The sequence below is a fragment of the Gopherus evgoodei genome, unplaced genomic scaffold (genome assembly GCF_007399415.2).
Source record: "Gopherus evgoodei ecotype Sinaloan lineage unplaced genomic scaffold, rGopEvg1_v1.p scaffold_65_arrow_ctg1, whole genome shotgun sequence".
Classification (NCBI taxonomy): domain Eukaryota; kingdom Metazoa; phylum Chordata; order Testudines; family Testudinidae; genus Gopherus; species Gopherus evgoodei.
In genome coordinates, this window is record NW_022060086.1 from 418,956 (window position 1) to 438,806 (window position 19,851).

Below are 19,851 nucleotides of genomic sequence, written 5' to 3' on the forward strand. Positions count from 1 at the left end.
GCACTCTCTTTCCAGTTTCTCTGTTTCAGGGCACAGGATCGTTAAAGCAAACAGACCCAGGCCTTCCAAAGAGGGCTGCTAAAACAATTCCACGAGGGATACCCCGATCCAGTTAAACAGAATACAACACCTACATGCCATTCCCTGCCTCTGTCTCTTCACCACCCTGGAGCATTCTTTGAGATTTAGTCAGACCCATTCTGGGGTTCCCAGGGGTCACCTCCTGGAACTCCTGGCTCCTCCTCCAGCTGGAGTCTGTCTCTGTGCTGCAGCCAGAGCCCTGCAACCAGAGTCCCCTCCTCTGCCCTTGTCCTTCTCTCCTACCCCAGCTTCTTCTGGCTCATCCAATCTCTCTGTTTATAAAGGGCTGGACCAAACCCTCCCCTCTCTGTTCACTCTTCAGAGGAGGTGCCATTCCTTCCACGTCCACCCCTCTACAGAGACATTGGAGAAAACTGGCTTTTATCTAGAATACAGTTACTTCTTTCTTCTGTCTGGGCGATATCTCATTAAGTGCTGATAGTCTTTGATGACCAACCGATTTATAGACAGATGCCTCCATCTCAGCATCCTGCCCCTTTGCATAAGCTACGTGAGTGAAGAGCACAGGAAAAGCCCAAAGACATAAGGATACAGAGGGTTAACTCAATCAGACATGAGCTAACATAGTTTCCACCCATCTGGGTTTTACCCAGACAGTCAGGGTTTTGGCTTCTGCTTCTGGGTGCCACTTAGGGTTGTCAGCTACCCAGTTTTGAACCAGAAAGTATGGTCAAAAAGGGGATCTGATGGTGTCCAGTTGCTGCAGTGTGGGGGAGGCTTTGGGTTATTAATTCATGTCACCCCTGATCATCCTGAGCTGCAGAAGTGCATGTCTCAGACCCAGAGCTGAGGGAGCACAGTCTGGGCAGGGAGGGAGGTGGAGACAATCTAGAGAGTTATGAGGGAGGGGAAGAGAGGAGAAAACGACGAGGTGAGTCCCTCGGCCTTGATGGAGTAGGCTACTCAGATGGAGGGGAATTGGGGAAGGAGATGGGGCAGAGGGGAAGCCTTGGTGGAAGAAACAGGGTAGGAAGCAAAGTCTCAATATTTCATTTACTAGCACTTGTAAAGTGGAAACCATATGAGCTGTACAAGACAAATTCCCCAGTTTATCATGCTGACAAAGCACAGTACGGTCAGGAAAGGATTTAATGTCTCTTTGACTGTCCAGTAACTGATTCAGAAAGAGGGTCTGGCACCATGTCACCAGCCAGTGGACCTCAGTCTGAGAGTCAAAGCACAAGGAGAAAAATCTTTAGGTCCCTGTATGAGTAAAGAGTTGGAGCAGCCTGTTCCAGATCTGTTTGGTCCTCATCCCATAGATGATGGGATTTAGCATGGGGGGCACCAGGAGGTACACATTGGCAATGAGAATGTGGAAATGCAGGGCCAAATTGTGCCCAAACCGGTGCATGAGGAAGGAGAAGAGAGATGGAATATAAAAGATTAAGATGACACAGAGGTGGGAGCTGCAGGTCCCAAAAGTCTTCAGCCGGGCATCCTTTGTGGGGAGGCTGAAGATGGCCCTGAGGATCTGGATATAGGACACAGCGATAAAAAATACATCCAGACCGGTCACCAAAAATGCCACAAAGAGGCCGTAGTAACTACTAATGCGGATGTTTGTGCAGGCCAGCTTCACCACGGCTATGTGCTCACAGTAGGTGTGGGGGATGATGTTGGTTCTGCAATATGGCCACTGCCTAACCAGGAAGGGATAGGGCAGTACGAGCATGCTACCGCGCAACACCACAGCCAGGATGATCTTGGCCACCATGGGGTTTGTCAGGATAATGGAATGTCTCAGGGGATCACAGATGGCCACGTAGCGATCCCAAGCCATGGCCACGAAAATCCCAGACTCCATCACTGAGAAGCAGTGAATGAAGTACATCTGGGTGAGGCAGGCACTGAAATTGATCTCCCTAGAATTGAACCAGAAGATGCTCAGCATTTTGGGTAGAGTGGAAGTGGACAGGACCAGGTCGGTGATGGCCAGCATGCAGAGGAAATAGTACATGGGCTCATGGAGGCTCGTCTCCCTCTTCACAATGAACAGGATGATGAAGTTCCCCAAGATGGCTATGGCATACATGGTGCAGAAGGGTATGGAGATCCAGACTTGGGCCATCTGCAGGTCAGGAATGCCCAGCAGGATGAAGGTGGAGGGGTTGGTGAAGTTGGTTGTGTTGGAATCTGACATGTAGCAGGGGAGAAATTCCTGCATGTACTGTATGTCCTCCTGACTTTCTTTATGTGCCCAGGGTCTGGGATGATGGTCGCAGGACAAATGCCTGGATGGATACATAATGTTAATATGATACACTACATGCACCACATCTACAGTAGAACCTTAGCGTTACAAACTGACCCATCATTCACAAATCTCATTGAAGCCATTATGCAATCAAAGAGCAGCAGAGCCAAAACAAAAACAAGAAAAAAGGAAATACAGGACACTTCTGTATTAAATGTAAATAATTAAAATATGAAAGGAACATTTAAAAAAATATTTGAGAAGGTAAGGAAGTAATGGAAAAGCTGGTATTGGAGTAGTTAAAAAAATAGTCTAGGAATATAATTCATTCAAGTCAGAAACATGGTTTATGGAAACAGGTCTTGTCAAATACAGCTGATTTCATCCTTTTATGAGATTTCATGTTTGGCTGATCAAGGGAACAGCACAGATGCAATAACATTTGATTTCTCTGAGACATTTGATTTAGTAGGGGAAACTATTCAGATTAAAATATGAACACTATTCAATATCAGCAGTGCACATGTAAAAGGAACTAAAAACTGGCTAATTGAGAGATCTCAGAAAGCAGTTGTCAATAGGCTATTGTCAGTGAATAGGGTCGTTTTTAGTGGGGTTCTGCAGAGATAAATTCTAGGCCTAATGCTATTCAAAGTTTTCATAAATGACATGGAAGGAAATGGAAAATCACTGCAGATAAAATCTGCAGATGATCCAAAGACTGACAGAGTGTTTACAATGAGAAGGCCAGGGCAGCATACTGATTGATGTGGAGTGTTTGGTCGGCTGGGCCCATGAGGAAAAAAATGTTTTAATACTCAAATGCAAAGTTATCCTCTTGGAACAGAGAATGCAGGCCTGATCAACAGACTAGGGCACTGTATTATGGAGTACAGGGACCCTGAAAAGGATTCAGGAATCGTTGTGGACACCCAGCTCATCGTGAGCTCCCATCGCGATGCTATGGCCAAAAGGGCTGATGCGATCCTTGGATGCATGCAGAGGGTGGGGTGAGTTGGAAAGCAGGGGAAGGACTTTACCTCTGCATGTGGCGTTGGTTAAAATGACTGCATCCAATTCTGGGGTCCACATTTCAAAAAGAAGGTTGAAAACTTGGAGAGGATTGAGAAAAGAGCCACAGAAATGATTGGAGACTGGAGAAAATGTCTCACAGAGTGGGAGTTATTTAAAGAGCTTCATCCACTTATGAAAAATATGATCAAACGGAGACTTTCATAGGGACTAATTGGCTTTGTAATCTAGAGAAGAAAGGCAGAGCAAGGTCCAATGGCTGGAAGCTGAAACCAGACAAATTCCAGCTGGAAAAAAAGGCCAAATGTTTAGCACTGATGGTGATTAACCTTTGGAACAAACTGCGATAGGAAGTGGTGGATTCTACAGTTCCCCATGTCTGCAGACCCAGAGTGGATGCTTTCCTGGAAGATCTGCTTGAGGGCTCATCTACACTTAAAACGCTACAGTGGCACTGTGTCATAAACAGATAGCTAAGAGTTAACGTCTCTTTCACCTGGAAAGAAGTAATCTGAAACAACTGACCAGAGGACCAATCAGGAAACCAGACTTTTTCAGGTCTGGGTGGAGGGAAGGTTGTGTTTGAGTCCTTTGTTTTTGGGTCTTCTGTCTGTCTCTCTCTCGGCTATGAGAGGATTTCTGTTTCCTGCTTTCTAATCTTCTGTTTCCAAGTTGTAAGTACAAATATAGTAAGGCAGTAAGGTTTCTATTGTTTTCTTTTGTATTTACCTGGGTATAGTTGCTGGAGTGTTTTGAATTGTATTCTTTTTGAATAAGGCTGTTTATTCATATTTCTTTTAAGCCATTGACCCTGTATTTGTCACCTTGATACAGAGAGACCATTTTTATGTATTTTTCTTTCTTTTTACATAAAGCTTTCTTTTTAAGACCTGTTGGAGTTTTTCTTTAGTGGGGAACTCCAGGGAATTGAGTCTGTGCTCACCAGGGAATTGGTGGGAGGAAGAAGTCAGGGGGAAATCTGTGTGTGTTAGATTTACTAGCCTGACTTTGCATTCCCTCTGGGTGAGGTGGGAGAGAGAGATTAGCTCTCGGTACTTCTGTTTTCCAAGGCTGGGAACGGGGAGGGTGGAATCCCTCTGTTTAGATTCACGGAGCTTGCTTCTGTGTGTCTCTCCAGGAACACCTGGAGGGGGGAAGGGAAAAGGTTTATTTCCCTTTGTTGTGAGACTCAAGGGATTTGGGTCTTGGGGTCCCCAGGGAAGATTTTTGGGGGGACCAGAGTGCCCCAAAACACTCTAATTTTTTGGGTGGTGGCAGCTTTACCAGGTCCAAGCTGGTAACTAAGCTTGGAGGTTTTCATGCTAACCCCCATATTTTGGATGCTAAGGTCCAAATCTGGGACTAGGTTTATGATACACTGCCATAGCACTTCTGTGTAAACAGAACCCCCTACGGTTCCTCACATCTCCTTGTCAATTGCTGGAAATGGGCCATTTTCATTACCACTACAAACAGTTCTTTTTCTCTCCTGCTGATAATAGCTCACCTTAACTGATCACTCTCCTTATAGTGTGTATGGTAACACCCATTGGTTCATGTTCCCTGTGTATATATATATATATATCATCCTTCTGTATTTTCCACTACATGCATACGATGAAATTGGTTTTAGCTCACGAAAGCTTATGCTCAAATAAATGTGTTCGTCTCTAAGGTGCCACAAGTACTCCTGTTCTTCCTGCGGATGCAGACTAACATGGCTGCTACTCTGAAAAAAGTACTCGTAGTGACGGCCAGGGATTTCCCATCAGCCTAGTTCATCCACCTCTTGAGGGGTGGTAGCTAGGTCGATGGAAGTATTCCTCCGTTGACCTCATGCTAACGCAGGGTTAGGTTGATACAGATACATCTCTGACGGATTTTTTTCTGTTGCACAAAAAGGTAATGCAATTTTCTTTTGCACTAGCAGAGGCAGAGCTTGCAAGTCACAGGAGGTGATAGTACTGCTCTACTCGGTGTTGGTTAGGCCTGAGCTGCAGTACGATGTTCAGTTCTATTCACCGCCATATAGGAAGCTTGTAGAGAAACTGGAAAGGATCCAGAGGTGAGTGACAAGGTTGATCAAGGGGATGGAATGCCAGCCATAAGGGCAAACACTGAAGGAACTGGGTATGCTTAGCATGGAAAAGAGGAGTCTTATGGGGACATGACAGTGGTCTTCAGATACTTGAGAGGCTGCCATAAAAAAGATGAAGAGAAAATGCTCTCTTTGGTCACAGAGGGCAGGACAACAGGCAATAGCTTGAAACTACAGCAGAGCAGATTTAGAAAAAATCTCAGGAAAAACTTCCTAACTGTAAGAACAGGAGGAATATGGAACACATAACTAGGGAGGTTGTGGAAGCACCTTCACTGCAAGGTGTCCAAAGGAGGCTGGATAACCAGCTGTGTTGGATGGCTTACAAACGACAAATCCTGCATCTCAGCAGGGGACTAGGTTAGATTACGCTGTGCTTTTATGGTTCTGTGATTTAACATCCTCATGTAGACCAGTTCTTAGTCAAACATAAATCTGGGCTTATACAGGGGTAACGGTGAAATTTAATGGTCTGTGTTATACAAGAGGTTAGACTGGATGATCTAAATGTCCCTTCTGGCCTTAAACTCTATGACTCTATCAATAAAAAAGTAGATCAAACATTTATATTTACTCTGTCTCATAACACATGAGCAAGGGAACGTTCAGTTACATTGAAAGTCTGCACATATAATATTGACAAAATATTTTTTTCCATAATATATATTTGGCCTGTGGAACTCCTTGCCACAGGCATTATTGGAGCAACGAGCTTAGCTGAATGGGATTTACAAATGGATTGGCCATTGTAAGTTGTGCTGGTGGCATCCATCTTAATTAAGGTCGTCTGACACCTTCAATTATAAGACCTCATTTTCAGTGTGCCAAACTTTAACCATTTGGACTGAAATTTCTCTAATGAAGCTAGGGAAGAAGAGGTCTTGGCAGTGAGGAATAGTACCTACATGCCTTACAGCAGATACAATTCAGGGAACAGCCCCCCCCAATTAACAGTAAGAGCCCTATGATGGAAGAGGAGGAGGTGAGAGTCTGTGCATTAACTCACAGCTGGCTCCAAGGGGAATTTTGCCTAATGGGGCCTGAGTAACGTACGAGCCAGGACCTCAGAATTTGATTTTGTATTGTGTATCTACTGACATCTTTCATCATGAAGGATCCCCTGTGCCACTGAAATGCAGCACATTGGGGCTGGAGGCCATCAGCCACGGGGACCCAGACAAGAGAGACATTTTGACCAATGATTCTGGAGCCAACTTGTCACCTGTGGCAAGAGCCCTGGGATATTTAAAGCTGCGGAGAGTGGAAAGTTCTGCAGACTTACTCTCTATCAAATCAGTCCCACGTTGCACTGGGTTTGTTGACCAGGTGAGCTCCTCAGCAGGAGATGGGTATCTGTGAATTGTGAGATGGAAGTGTCTTCCCTGGGAACCCCCTTCAGGTAGCCGTGTCCCACACCTCTCTCACCGCAGCATCTGCATCAATATCTGAGGCCGAGAGCAACACAGGTGTGTGCATCGTTTATAATACAGCTCTGTGCAATCCCAGAGGGGTTAGCTCAGCCTCTAGCAGAGATGTGGCATCTGAATGTAAACAGGCTGAATACAAGCTTGCCTGTGCTTCTGTGTTTTTTGTCCAGCTTTAGGAATAAACAGTAATTAAGGGACCTTCCCAAAGGGAGATGAGAACTCATGGGCTCTGTGCTGAGTCAGAGAGGAATTGGCTGCTCTGTGTATTTGTGTATATTTAAAATCATGGTTGATTACTAAGAAAACGAAGGATAATGCCTATGTCTCCATAGGTTAGATACACTGTATATGTCCAGAATGGCTGAGTAGATAATAGATAGACAGCTCTGGAGACAGATGTCTGAAGGGAGACAGGAACACTTTCTGCAAACCAATGGGGCTGTTGCTAAGGGATCACAGATCAGTAATTCTCATCAGTAACTATCATCATACTGTGCAGCATCTTTCATTGAAGGATCCTGAAAACAACTAGCAAAGGAAAGTCACTACCAACATATCCCCATTGTACAGGTAATGAATCTGAGGCACAGGGAGATGTAACTTGGTGAAGGTCACAGAGAGAATGAGTGGCAAGATGACAGACAGAACCCAGGAGACCTGACTTCCCTGCCACAACCATGGCCTCTCTGTCACACCAAGAGCGAAATGGACTCACACTGTAGCAGACTTGCAGAGGGAGCCTGAGCCTTCACCATCCTCTCAAGGGGAATCTGAGCTTTGCAGGAATAGCCAGAGTTTGTCAGCTCCCCACTCCTGGGAAGTGTGAACTCCAGGACTTCACTTTCACTCCCACTCAGAAACCTGGCATCACATCACAGTCACTGGGGTCACTTTGGGGGAACAGACTTATTAAAAGTAACACCAGCAGAATGTTCCTGTGGATAAAATCATGGAAGATTAGGGCTGGAAGAGAACTCAAGAGGTATCTAGACCAATTTCCTGCTCAAAGCAGGACCAAGCACAACTAAATCATCCCAGCCAGGGCTTTGTCAAGCTGAGCCTTAAAAACTTCTAAGGATGGAGATTCCACCACCTTCCTAGGTAACCCATTCCAGTGCTTCACCACCCTCCTAGTGAAATAGTGTTTCCTAATATCCAGTCTAGACCTCCCCCACTGCAACTTGAGACCATTGCTCCTTGTTCTGTCATCTGCTACCACGGATCCCCCCTTCAGGTAGTTGAAGGCTGCTATCAAATCCCCCTGCCCCTCTCACTCTTCTCTTTTGCAGACTAAATAAGCCCAACTCCCTCAGCCTCGTCTCATAAGTCATATGCCCCAGCCCCCTAATCATGTATGTTGCCCTCTGCTGGACTCTCTCCAATTTGTGCATCTCCCTTCTGTAGTGGGGGGAACAAAACTAGACGCAATATCCCAGATGTGGCCTCACCAGTGCTGAATGGTGGCTGCCAACTAGACATAGAAGGCAATCGGGTTGGTCAGACATGATTTTTTCTGGGGACAGAGGTGAGACTGACTAGTCTGTAGTTCCCTGGATTCTCCTTCTTTTCTTTTTTAAAGATGGGCACTATATTTGCCTTTTTCCAGTTGTCCAAGACCTCCCCCAATCACCACAAGTTTTGAACAATAATAGCCAATGGCTCTGCAGTGACATCAGCCAACTCCCTCAGTACCCTCAGATGCACTGTATCCGGCCCCATGGACTTGTGCATGTCCAGCTTTTCTAAACAGCCCTTCATCTTTTCTTTCACCACTGAGGGCTGCTCACCTCCTCCCCATACTATGCTGCCAGTCCAGCAGTCTGGGAGCTGACCTTTTCTGTGTAGACTGAGGGATAGAGGGCAGCCAGGTGCCTGTCTCCCTTACCCTAAAGATGCTGTGGAATAAGGGGAGCCCTGTAGGCAGGATGGAGACCGGATTTGTGTTTGCATTGGATTTCTTCTCTTCATCTCTGTTTGTTTCCTCCCAGTGTCTCCAAGGTGGAATTGAAATCTAATGTTTCAGGCTGAATCAGACTTTCCCAGACAGTATGACATTTGTCTGTAGCTCAAGGCAAAGGGATGGGGGCAGGCCTTGATTTGGCTGGATTATTGTGTTTATTATTTATGTTTATTGCTTGTACTGGGGAAGCCTCCTGAGGCCCCTATATAGTTCAGTGCGCCTGTTGCTGGGTCCTTGGCAAACTCAGGAGAATGTCCTGGGCCTTCAAGAGCAGAGCACCTGTTTGGGGCAACTAGATTGGGGCTAGCAAGAATGGGCCATTGAATGGCGGCTGCCACTGAACACACAGCTGGGAGCGCAGGGCTCTCCATTAGCTTTTGTAACTCTGATTTACTTCTAATCAAGCCTCCCTCGTTAGAGACTAGACTGTTTTTCCTTCTTATGAATTCCCAAGATCTCCCTCTAGTACCAGGGGTTACTAGAGGCCAGAGATAACAGGGCTTTGGTGAAGGAAGGAAGGAGCTATCCTGCATATGGAACAACTGAAAGCCCAAAAGGCGTTGAAATTCTCGGGTAATGCAGCAGACTCCGGGAAGACATTCAGGCAGTTTTGAGATAAATCTATGCAAGCAGCTGGGTTTGGTGAGAAAGGAGACCAGCAGAAATTTTCATTCTTCTTAAACATTGCAGGGCTTGTGGACATCTTACTGTCATGCAACTCAGGCTTTGTCTACACTAGCACTTTTCTTGGTAAAACTTTTGTCTGTTGGGGTATGAAAAAACACGCCCTGCCCAAGAAAAGGGCTGGTCTGGAGAGCGCTATGTCAGCAGGAGCCACAAGCTGGGAGTAGTTTAATTCTGCTGGCAGGAGAGCTCGGTCCCATGGGCATAGAGTGGCTACACCTGAGAGCAGCGCAGGTGCAACGGTACAGCTGTCCCACTGTAAGGTGTGTAGTGTAGACAGAGCCTCAGGCAGGCAGACAGAGCCGGTTATTACCCTTTTGCAGAAAGGTGAAGAGCCTTGTGTAGCGCAGCAGAGCAAAACATTCCAAGGGGAAAAGTTTCACTTTAGAAGAGAAAAGTAAGGAGAGTCCTTTCAAGAATTCCTGAAGATGTGAGTGGGGGAACAGTCCCGCTCTTGTCGGGACCCTTCCAGGCTTATTCACAAACCTGGCAGAATTCACTAATGAAAGCATATGAGGACTCGATCCTTCTTGCTTACCCTTTATCTCACTCCTGCCTGACCTCGAGGGCTCCCTGTCCACTCTCCTGGGAGGCAGAGGGCTTGACCTACAATCTTGTTATAGTCACTTAGGACAGGGGCTAGGGTGTCCCCAGTTCAGGGTGCTCTCTTCCATCACAGCATATAGTTCAAGCAAATACAAGTTATTAAACAGCAACCAATTTAAAAAATAAGAAAAAAATGGGAAAGGTTAGAGGAAAACACGTCACCCCCGCTCTGTGGGCACAGTGCCACCACAGACAGCTGTCTCTGGAATGTCAGGGCAATGCACAGTCTGTCCCTCACACCTCTGCGGCCTTCTGCCCAGTCCCTGGCTGTGCTGCAGGGATACCGCAAGTTGGACATTTGTTCTGGTGGTGGCCACATGCCCTCAGGCTCTGCGTGCAAGGACCCTTCTTCCCAGCATCATCTCCCTCCCACCCCTGGTGGGTTAATGATTCCCCCTCCAAGTCTGGCCTCCCTACATTTGACCCTCTGCCCAGGGTCCCCCTTCATTCTCCCCAGCTGCTCTCCACACCTGACTCCACAATGCTCCAGCCCCAGCAGTGCTGATACTCTACCTCCAGCTCCCTGGGGTGCTTCTCTGGCCCCTCTGGTTAGGGCGCCCACACCTCTGCTTCCAACTCAGATCTCTGCAGGGTTGGTGCTTCCATTTAGACATCTTAGGTGGTCGCCTAGGGCGCTAGGATTTGGGGGGGGCATTTTGCCACCCTCGATGGCAATTCGGCGGCAGGGGGTCCTTCCATGCTCCGGGGCTTCGGCAGTAATTCTGCGGTGGGTTCTTCACTCACTCTGGGATCCTCTGCCAAAGTGCCCCTAAGACCGGGAGCCGCGGAAGGACCCCCGCCTAGGGTGCCAAAAACCCTAGCACCGCTCCTGGATCTCTCGACTGTTTCTCTGGCTGCTGTGGCTGCTCCCAGCATGGGCCTGCTCCTGGGATGCTTCTGTGACCGTGCCAGCTCTGCCTGGCATGGCGGTTCCCCAGCTCTCCTTAGCATGGCCCCGCTCTGGCCCTGGCATCCCCAGCTCACACGGAGGATGGGACCACCCTGATCTCCCCCTTGGCCTTCCTGTGCTGTCAGTCAGGCTGACTGGGAGCGCTGGCCTCTCCCCATTGCCCCTGGGGCCTGTCACTCTCAGGGACCTGGTTTCCCATCGACCATTCATTTAGGTACTGAGAAAGGGCCAATCAAAAATCCTCAAGAAGTTTTAGTGAAGGGCCAACAGTCCCCTGACATTCTCCCTTGCTAATATTCTGCCACAGCCATTATATTACAACCAGCACATCTAGGTCCCATGTTAACAAGATTAACCGGCATCACGTTATATAAAAAAGCCATTAACAATCAATAATTGAACATTTAACAACCCATGTCCACTTCTTTCTACTATATATCACAGTATTCATTACAACACCACTTAGAACAAATAACATAATCATCTCTAAGTTTACCAGGCAGTATACCCCTGGTAGTTCTCTGGGACCTTCTTAAAACTGATGGTTTCTTGCCCAATTTTCAACAGGGTTTGGGTTAGCCCCATTGGTTTGTTTCCTTGGGACACGCTGCTCTATCCCTTCTATTAGCCCTGATCAGACTAATAGTCCAATATTTAACTGGTCCCTATGTACAACTCTCCCAGGTCCAGTAGGGATAGTGTAAACCAGCAGTTTAGGATTGTTTTGGGTGACCACAGTGCGAGGATTTGACTCACACTTGTCCTGTTTTTTTTATTATGTCTCTGGCATCTATGGTTGTGAAATAGGTACATGGTTACCAGGTTTGATGAGAGCACCACTGGACTTTTCGTTTTCCTACTTTGGGCTGCAACTTTAGTTCTAGTGAGAGCAACTTTGCCGGCTGTTTTGGCCTGTCATGGACACCTTAGAGCCATTCATTGAAATTGGTCCCCTCATCTTTAGAAAAAAAAGACTTCTTGTTGCTTCTCTGGCAGCACTCTTAAGTTAGCCATTTGAACAAGAGCCATCCCTTGGAGCACTGTTTGAACTGGAACTGACAGTCTCATGCCATCCAGAATCATATCAATAATCCACATCTGCATTTGCATGCAAGCCAGGGACAAGAGAACATTGCTCTGTAGGACACCAACAGCCTGCAAGAGGTGGAGGTGATCCTTCTCTTAGGGTTGTTCCCATTTCCCTAGAACCTGTGCCACCCCATTCTGTATGGAAATTAGCTGATCTAAGGATACCTTCAGGAGCACTGCTAAATCCTTTAGGTGTTGACCCATAGCTTTCATTTTATTTTCAGCCACTTCCTTATTTATATATAAAGAACTCCTACCCCAAAACCATCTGTTCCTAAAATATCCCTTTCCTTTCGATCCATATGGGGTCTGGGAATATCATGAACATTTATCCAATTCCTCAAGCCCTATACTATGATTGAATAACCTTTCCACAGTGGGATTCCATTACTGAAATATTTGATAAAGTAAGATCCACAATTACCTTCTTCAGTGTGTGGGTTGGATTAATTACCAAAGTCAAGATAAATCACATCCATCGATTTCCCCATATCCACAGAGCCTGTTATCTCATTATAGAATAAAGGCTTCCCTTGATCTTCTGGCAGTGCTCTTACTAGCGCAGCCCAATGTGTCGTTAGCCTTCTTGGCAACAAGGGCACATCGCTGACTCATACAGAATCATAGAATCATAGAATATTAGGGTTGGAAGGTGTGACGGATTGGATCACAGAAACCCCCTTGGGACCTGCCAACTGATTTGCCAAGACTAATTCTGCCCCTGCCTTCCCTGCCAGCTCGGGACTCCAGAATAGTGGCGTAGCCAGGTTCTAAGAGCAGGGGGAGCAAACATCAAAAAGGCGCCCCACCTTGGCTCTTCCTCCGCTCCTCCGCGCCCCCTGCTTGGCTGGCTTCTCCGGCTGTGCCGCCTTCCCATGGCTTCTCCAGCCTTGCCACCCCCCATGGCTCCTCCAGCTGCACTGTGCGCTGCCATGCAGTGCCTCCCCTCACTCCTGCGGCAGCGCCGTCCCCCCATGAGCCTCTGACCATGCCGCCCCCCCATGGCTCCTCTGGCCGTGCTGCGGGCTGCCATGCTGTGCCCCCTCTCACTCCTCCAGCTGCGCCGTCCCCCCATGAGTCCTCCGACCATGCCATCCCCCCATGGCTCCTCTAGCCTTGCCACCCCACCATGACTCCTCCGGCCACGCTGTGGGCTGCCATGCTGTACCCCCCTCACTCCTCCAGCTGCACTGTCCCTCCATGGCTCCTCTGATCATGCCGCCCCCCCATGGCTCCTACGGCCATGCTATGGGCTGCCATGCTGTACCCCCACTCACTCCTCCGGCTGCGCCGTCCCCCCATGACTCCTCTGACCATGCCGCCCCCCCATGGCTCCTCCCGCCACACTGTGGGCTGCCATGCTGTACCCCCCCTGACTCCTCCGGCCACGCCGAGCTGGTCCCCCATGGTTCCTCTGACCATGCCACCCCCCCCATGGCTCCTCCGGCCGTGCTGCAGGTCGCCATGCTGCGTCCCCCCTCGCTTCTCTGGCCACGCCAAGCCAGTCCCCCATGGCTCCTCTGGCCACGCCGCCCTCCCCCTTGCCTGCAGGAACCCAGTGCCGGTGTAACGACACAAACAGTTCCTGATCCCAATTCCCTACTTTGGGGGTTCTGAGCAAGCTCACCCGAACTGAGCATGCCCAGTAACCTTTGCTGTTGCCACTGCCCTCTCTCTGCCGACCCTGCACGCCAAGCTTCAGAGCAGAGTGTGGACCTCGACCACTGGCACCGTGGTAACCCCTAACTAAGGCGTCGCTTTTGGGAAAATGTGCTGCACCCCACTAGCTATGCTACTGCTCCAGAACCCTGCCTGGTTGTGCCAGACATGCTTGCCGGCTACAAACACAGACCTATGTCTGAACCATGTCCCACAAACTGCAGACTTAACTGAAAACAGCTTACGAAGTGTTCCTGTCTCTGACACGCAGATGCCCAATTCCCAGTGGAGTCCAAACCCCAAATAAATCTGTTTTACCCTGTATAAAGCTTACACGGGGTAAACTAAAAAATTGTTCATCCTCTATAACACTGATAGAGCGATATGCACCCCTCCTCCCCATACATACTCTGAGTTTATTAATAGGTAAAAAGTGATTTTAATAAATATAGAAAGTAGGATTTAAGTGATTCCAAGTAGTAACAGACAGAACAAAGTGAATTACCAAGCAAACTAAAATAAAACATGCAAGTCTATCCCTAATAGAGTAAGATAACTGAATACAGATAAAACATCCTCCTCAGAGATGTTCCAGTAAGTTTCTTTTACAGACTAGCCTCCTTCTAGTCTGGGTCCAGCAGTCACTCAAAGCCCCATGGTTACTGTCTTTTTTTCTAATTTCTTTCAGGTATTTTCTAGGGGTGGAGAGGCTATTTCTGGAGCTAACTGAAGACAAAATGGAGGAGTCTCCGAGGGGTTTAAACATACTTTCTCTTGTGGATGCTGTCATAAACAGATAGCTAAGGGTTAATGTCTCTTTCACCTAAAGCACCTGACCAGAGGACCAATCAGGAAACCGGATTTTTTCAACTTTGGGTGGAGGGAATTGTGTGTCTGAGGTCTTTGTTTTCTGGCTGCCTGCTTTCTCTGAGCTTTGGAGAAGTAGTTCTGTTTTCTAATCTTTTGTTTCTAAGTGTAAGGACAAAGAGATCAGATAGTAAGTTATATGGTTTCTTTTCTTTGGTATTTGCATGAATATAAGTGCTGGAGTGCTTTGATTTGTATTCTTTTTGAATAAGGCTGTTTATTCAATATTCTTTTAAGCAATTGACCCTGTATTGTATCATCTTAATACAGAGAGACCATTTGTATTTTTTCTCTCTTTTTTATATAAAGCTTTCTTTTAAGACCTGTTGGAGTTTTTCTTTACTTCAGGGAAATTGAGTCTGAACTCACCAGGGAATTGGTGGGAGGAAGAAATCAGGGGAGATCGGTGTGTGTTGAAGTGGCTAGCCTGATTTTGCATTCCCTCTGGGTGAAGAGGAAAGTACTTTTTGTTCCAGGACTGGGAACAGAGAGGGGGAGTCACTCTGTTTGGATTCACAGAGCTTGTGTCTGTGTATCTCTCCAGGAGCACCTGGAGTGGGGGGGAGGGAAAAAGGATTATTTCCCTTTGTTGTGAGACTCAAGGGATTTGGGTCTTGGGGTCCCCAGGGAAGGTTTTTCAGTGGGACCAGAGTGCCCCAAAACACTCTAATTTTTTGGGTGGTGGCAGCAGGTACCAGGTCCAAGCTGGTGACTAAGCTTGGAGGTTTTCATGCTAACCCCCATATTTTGGACGCTAAGGTCCAAATCTGGGACTAAGGTTATGATATGGTGTAGCAGCGGCTGGGAGATAGACAAATCCAGAAGCCAGTAGGAATATTATATTTTTCTTTTCTCTGCTAAGGGCTTTTTAGCACAGAGAGAAACAGTTGGTTTTAAAAGGGAACCAGAGAGAATTTTTTTTCTGCTCTCTCTGGCAGTTTGTGGCTTGCATGTTAAGCAAGAAGTCGTTAAGGGCTATCACGAGTCTTTTGTCACACAATAGCACTCCCATTGAGAGTCATACCAGTACTATATAAATGCAAATAAACTGTTTTTTCTAGTTTACGCTAGAGAGAGAAAAGGAAAAAAGCACTGTTGCTAGGCAGACTCCAGGAGGCAACAGAGCCTGCAGTTCAGAAGATAAACACCGGAGGGCACCCCAACACAAGAAAACAGGAACCATGTCTACCAAGGCAAAAATTGAGGCCGAAGACCATTTCAGAGAAGCTGAACACAGGCGACAATTGGAGCTGAAAGAAAAGGAAGAAAGCATCAAACTGGCAGCCTTCCAAAGAGAACAGGCAGCCCAAGAGGCAGCACACAAAAGAAAACTAGAAGAAGAAGAGGTGGCCTACCGAAGGAAACAAGCAGAAGAAGAGTTGGCCCACCGCCGAGACATGGAAAAACACCAAAAAGAAATGGAAAAACAACAAAAAGAAATGGAAAAACAACAAAAAGAGTATGAAGAGAGGGAAAAACAGAGAAAACATGAACTGGAGTTGGCAAAAGCTGGGCTACATGTGCCAGCCAACCCTAACAACCCAGCGCCAATTATTGCTCCACAGCACAGGAAATTTCCCACCTACAAGGCAGGTGATGACACCGAGGCCTTCTTCGAAAATTTTGAAAGAGCCTGTCTTGGGTACAGCATCCCCGAAGACCAGTACATGGTAGAATTAAGGCCACAACTCAGTGGACCTTTAGCAGAGGTGGCAGCTGAAATGCCTAAGCAGCAAATGAATGACTATAAACTTTTTCAAACCAAGGCCAGATACAGGATGGGGATAACCCCAGATCATGCCCGTCGGCGCTTCAGAACCCAAAAGTGGAAACCAGAGGTGTCATTTCCCAAACACGCATACTACATTGCAAAAAACTATGAGGCCTGGATAACAGGAAACAACATTCAAACCTTGGAAGAACTGAACCTCCTCATACAAATGGAGCAGTTCTTGGATGGTGTTCCTGAAGACATCACACGGTACATACAAGATGGAAAACCCAAAGATATCGCTGAGGCGGGGGAGATTGGAGCCAAATGGATGGAACTGGCAGAAAGCAAGAAAGCTACTGTCAAGGGGAACGATTACCCCAGGGGGCACACAGACCATAAACCCTACAACCGAGGACAGCCAAAGACCCCACATACCACCCAAGTAAAGCCACAGACACCCTACCCTTCCACCTCACCAGTCTCCAGTAACTCACCTCGGCCCAGTGACCCATCAGATGGAAGATGCTTTAAGTGTAATGAACTGGGACATATCAAGGCCAACTGTCCAAAGAACACCATGCGAGTGCAATTCATTACACCACCATCACACCAAAGATCCCCAGGCCCGGATGCCTCTCAAATACCCTTGGAGCGAAGGGAAAATTTGAGAGTGGGCGGAAAGAAGGTTACGGCGTGGAGAGACACGGGGGCACAAGTGTCAGCTATCCACCAATCCTTCGTAGACCCCAAATTCATCAACCCAAAGGCCAAAGTTACAATTTACCCCTTCATGTCACAAGCTGTAGACTTGCCTACAGCTCAACTGCCTGTCCAGTACAAAGGCTGGTCAGGAATGTGGACTTTTGCAGTCTATGACAATTATCCTATCCCCATGCTACTGGGGGAAGACTTGGCCAACCAGGTGAGGCGGGCCAAGAGGGTGGGAATGGTTACCCGTAGCCAAACCAGGCAAGCTTCCAGACCCATTCCTGTTCCTGAGCCGTCCACAGAGGCCCCGTCTGTGTTACCACAGACTCAGACAGAGGTAGTAGACCCGGATTCCATGCCTACCACTGAAACAGCCACAGCACCTCCAGTCCCAGGCCCGGAACTGGAACAGCAACCAGCACCAGCAAGTGCAACCACATCTTCAAACTCAACGCCAGAGGGTGCCAGCGAGCCAGAACTGGCAGAAGCAACAGACAGCCATACCCAAAAGGCTCAGCCAGAGCCTGAAATACCCTCAGGTGCGCCAGCGGAGAGCGGTTCACCAGCAACGGAAACAACCCCATCACCTACATCGCTTCCAGAAGGACCAAGCCCAAGTCCACAGTCTGAGGAAGAACTGGTGACCCCAGCCTCAAGGGAACAGTTCCAGGCTGAGCAGGAAGCAGATGACAGCCTTCAGAAAGCTTGGGCGGCGGCACGGAGCACCCCACCGCCTCTCAGCTCTTCTAATCGATCCCGGTTTGTTATAGACCAAGGACTTTTATACAAGGAAATTCTTTCTGGTGGACACCGGGAAGAATGGCAGCCGCAAAAACAGTTGGTGGTTCCAACTAAGTACCGGGGGAAGCTCTTAAGCTTAGCCCATGATCATCCCAGTGGCCATGCTGGGGTGAACAGAACAAGGACCGGTTGGGGAAGTCCTTCCACTGGGAGGGGATGGGCAAGGATGTTGCCAAGTATGTCCGGTCTTGTGAGGTATGCCAAAGAGTGGGTAAGCCTCAAGACCAGGTCAAGGCCCCTCTCCAGCCACTCCCCATAATTGAGGGTCCCATTTCAGCGAGTAGCTGTGGATATTCTGGGCCCTTTCCCAAAAAAGACGCCCAGAGGAAAGCAGTACGTACTGACTTTAGTGGACTTTGCTACCCGATGGCCAGAAGCAGTAGCTCTAGGCAACACGAGGGCTAACACTGTGTGCCTGGCCCTAACAGACATCTTTTGCCAGGGTAGGTTGGCCCTCTGACATCCTTACAGATTCAGGGTCTAATTTCCTGGCAGGGACCATGGAAAAACTGTGGGAAACTCATGGGGTGAATCACTTGGTTGCCACCCCGTACCACCATCAAACCAATGGCCTGGTGGAAAGGTTCAATGGAACTTTGGGGGCCATGATACGAAAATTCATCAAAGAATTCTCCAATAATTGGGACCTAGTGTTGCAGCAGTTGCTGTTTGCCTACAGGGCTGTACCACATCCCAGTTTAGGGTTTTCACCATTTGAACTTGTGTATGGTCACGAGGTTAACGGGCCATTACAGTGGTGAAGCAGCAATGGGAGGGGTTTACACCTTCTCCAGGAACTAACATTCTGGACTTTGTAAGCAACCTACAAAGCACCCTCCGACCTCTTTAGCCCTTGCTAGAGAGAACCTAAAGGATGCTCAAGAAGAGCAAAAGGCCTGGTATGACAGACATGCCAGAGAACGTTCCTTCAGGTAGGAGACCAGGTTATGGTCTTGAAGGAGCAACAGGTCCATAAGATGGAAGCATCATGGGAAGGGCCATTCACGGTCCAAGAGCCGCCTGGGAGCTGTAAACTACCTCGTAGCAATTTCCCAATTCCTCACTAAAGCCTAAAGTGTACCATGTTAATTCTCTCAAGCCTTTCTATTCCAGAGATTTATAGGTTTGTCAGTTTACAGTCCAGGAAGATGAGGCGGAGTGCCTGACAGTGTCTACTACGACGGGAAAAAAAGATGGTGGAGTGGAAGAGGTGAACCTCTCAACCCCCTGGAACGTCTGCAGCGGCAACAAATCAAGGAGCTGTGGCACTAGCTTCGCCCATTGTTCTCAGCCACCCCAGGATGGACTAAACGGGCATACCACTCCATTGATACAGGTAATGCTCACCCAATCAGAACCCCACCCTACCGGGTGTCTCCTCATGCCCAAACTGCTATAGAACGGGAGATCTAGAACATGCTACAGATGGGTATAATCGCTCATCTACCAGTGCATGGGCATCTCCAGTGTTTCTGGTACCCAACCAGATGGGGAAATATGCTTTTGCGTGGACTACCATAAGCTAAATGGCGGTAACTCGTCCGGACAACTATCCAATGCCACGCACCGATGAGCTATTGGAGAAGTTGGGAACATGCCCAGTTCATCTCTACAATAGACTTAACCAAGGGGTACTGGCAAGTACCGCTAGATGAACCTTCCAAGGAGAGGTCAGCATTCGTCACCCATGCGGGGGTGTATGAATTCAATGTCCTTCCTTTCGGCCTTCCGAAATGCACCCGCCACCTTCCAGAGCTGGTAGATGGTCTACTAGCTGGACTGGGAGAATTTGCAGTTGCCTACCTCGATGATGTGGCCATTTTTTTCAGACTCCTGGCCCGAACACCTACTCACCTGGAAAAGGCTTTGAGCGCATCAGGCAGGCCGGACTAACTGTTAAGGCCAAAAAGTGTCAAATAGGCCAAAACAGAGTGACTTACCTGGGGCACCAGGTGGGTCGAGGAACCATAAACCCCCTACAGGCCAAGGTTGGATGC

At 48.0% G+C, this 19,851-nt stretch overlaps 1 protein-coding gene across 1 annotated transcript; it reads right to left on the reverse strand.

Moving 5' to 3' along the window:
• Positions 1 to 1,297: 1,297 nt before the first annotated feature.
• On the reverse strand, positions 1,298 to 2,245 carry LOC115643638 (olfactory receptor 52R1-like). Its single transcript, XM_030547637.1, has one exon. The coding sequence runs from the start codon at positions 2,243 to 2,245 to the stop codon at positions 1,298 to 1,300; it is 948 nt and encodes a 315-aa protein (XP_030403497.1).
• Positions 2,246 to 19,851: the final 17,606 nt, after the last annotated feature.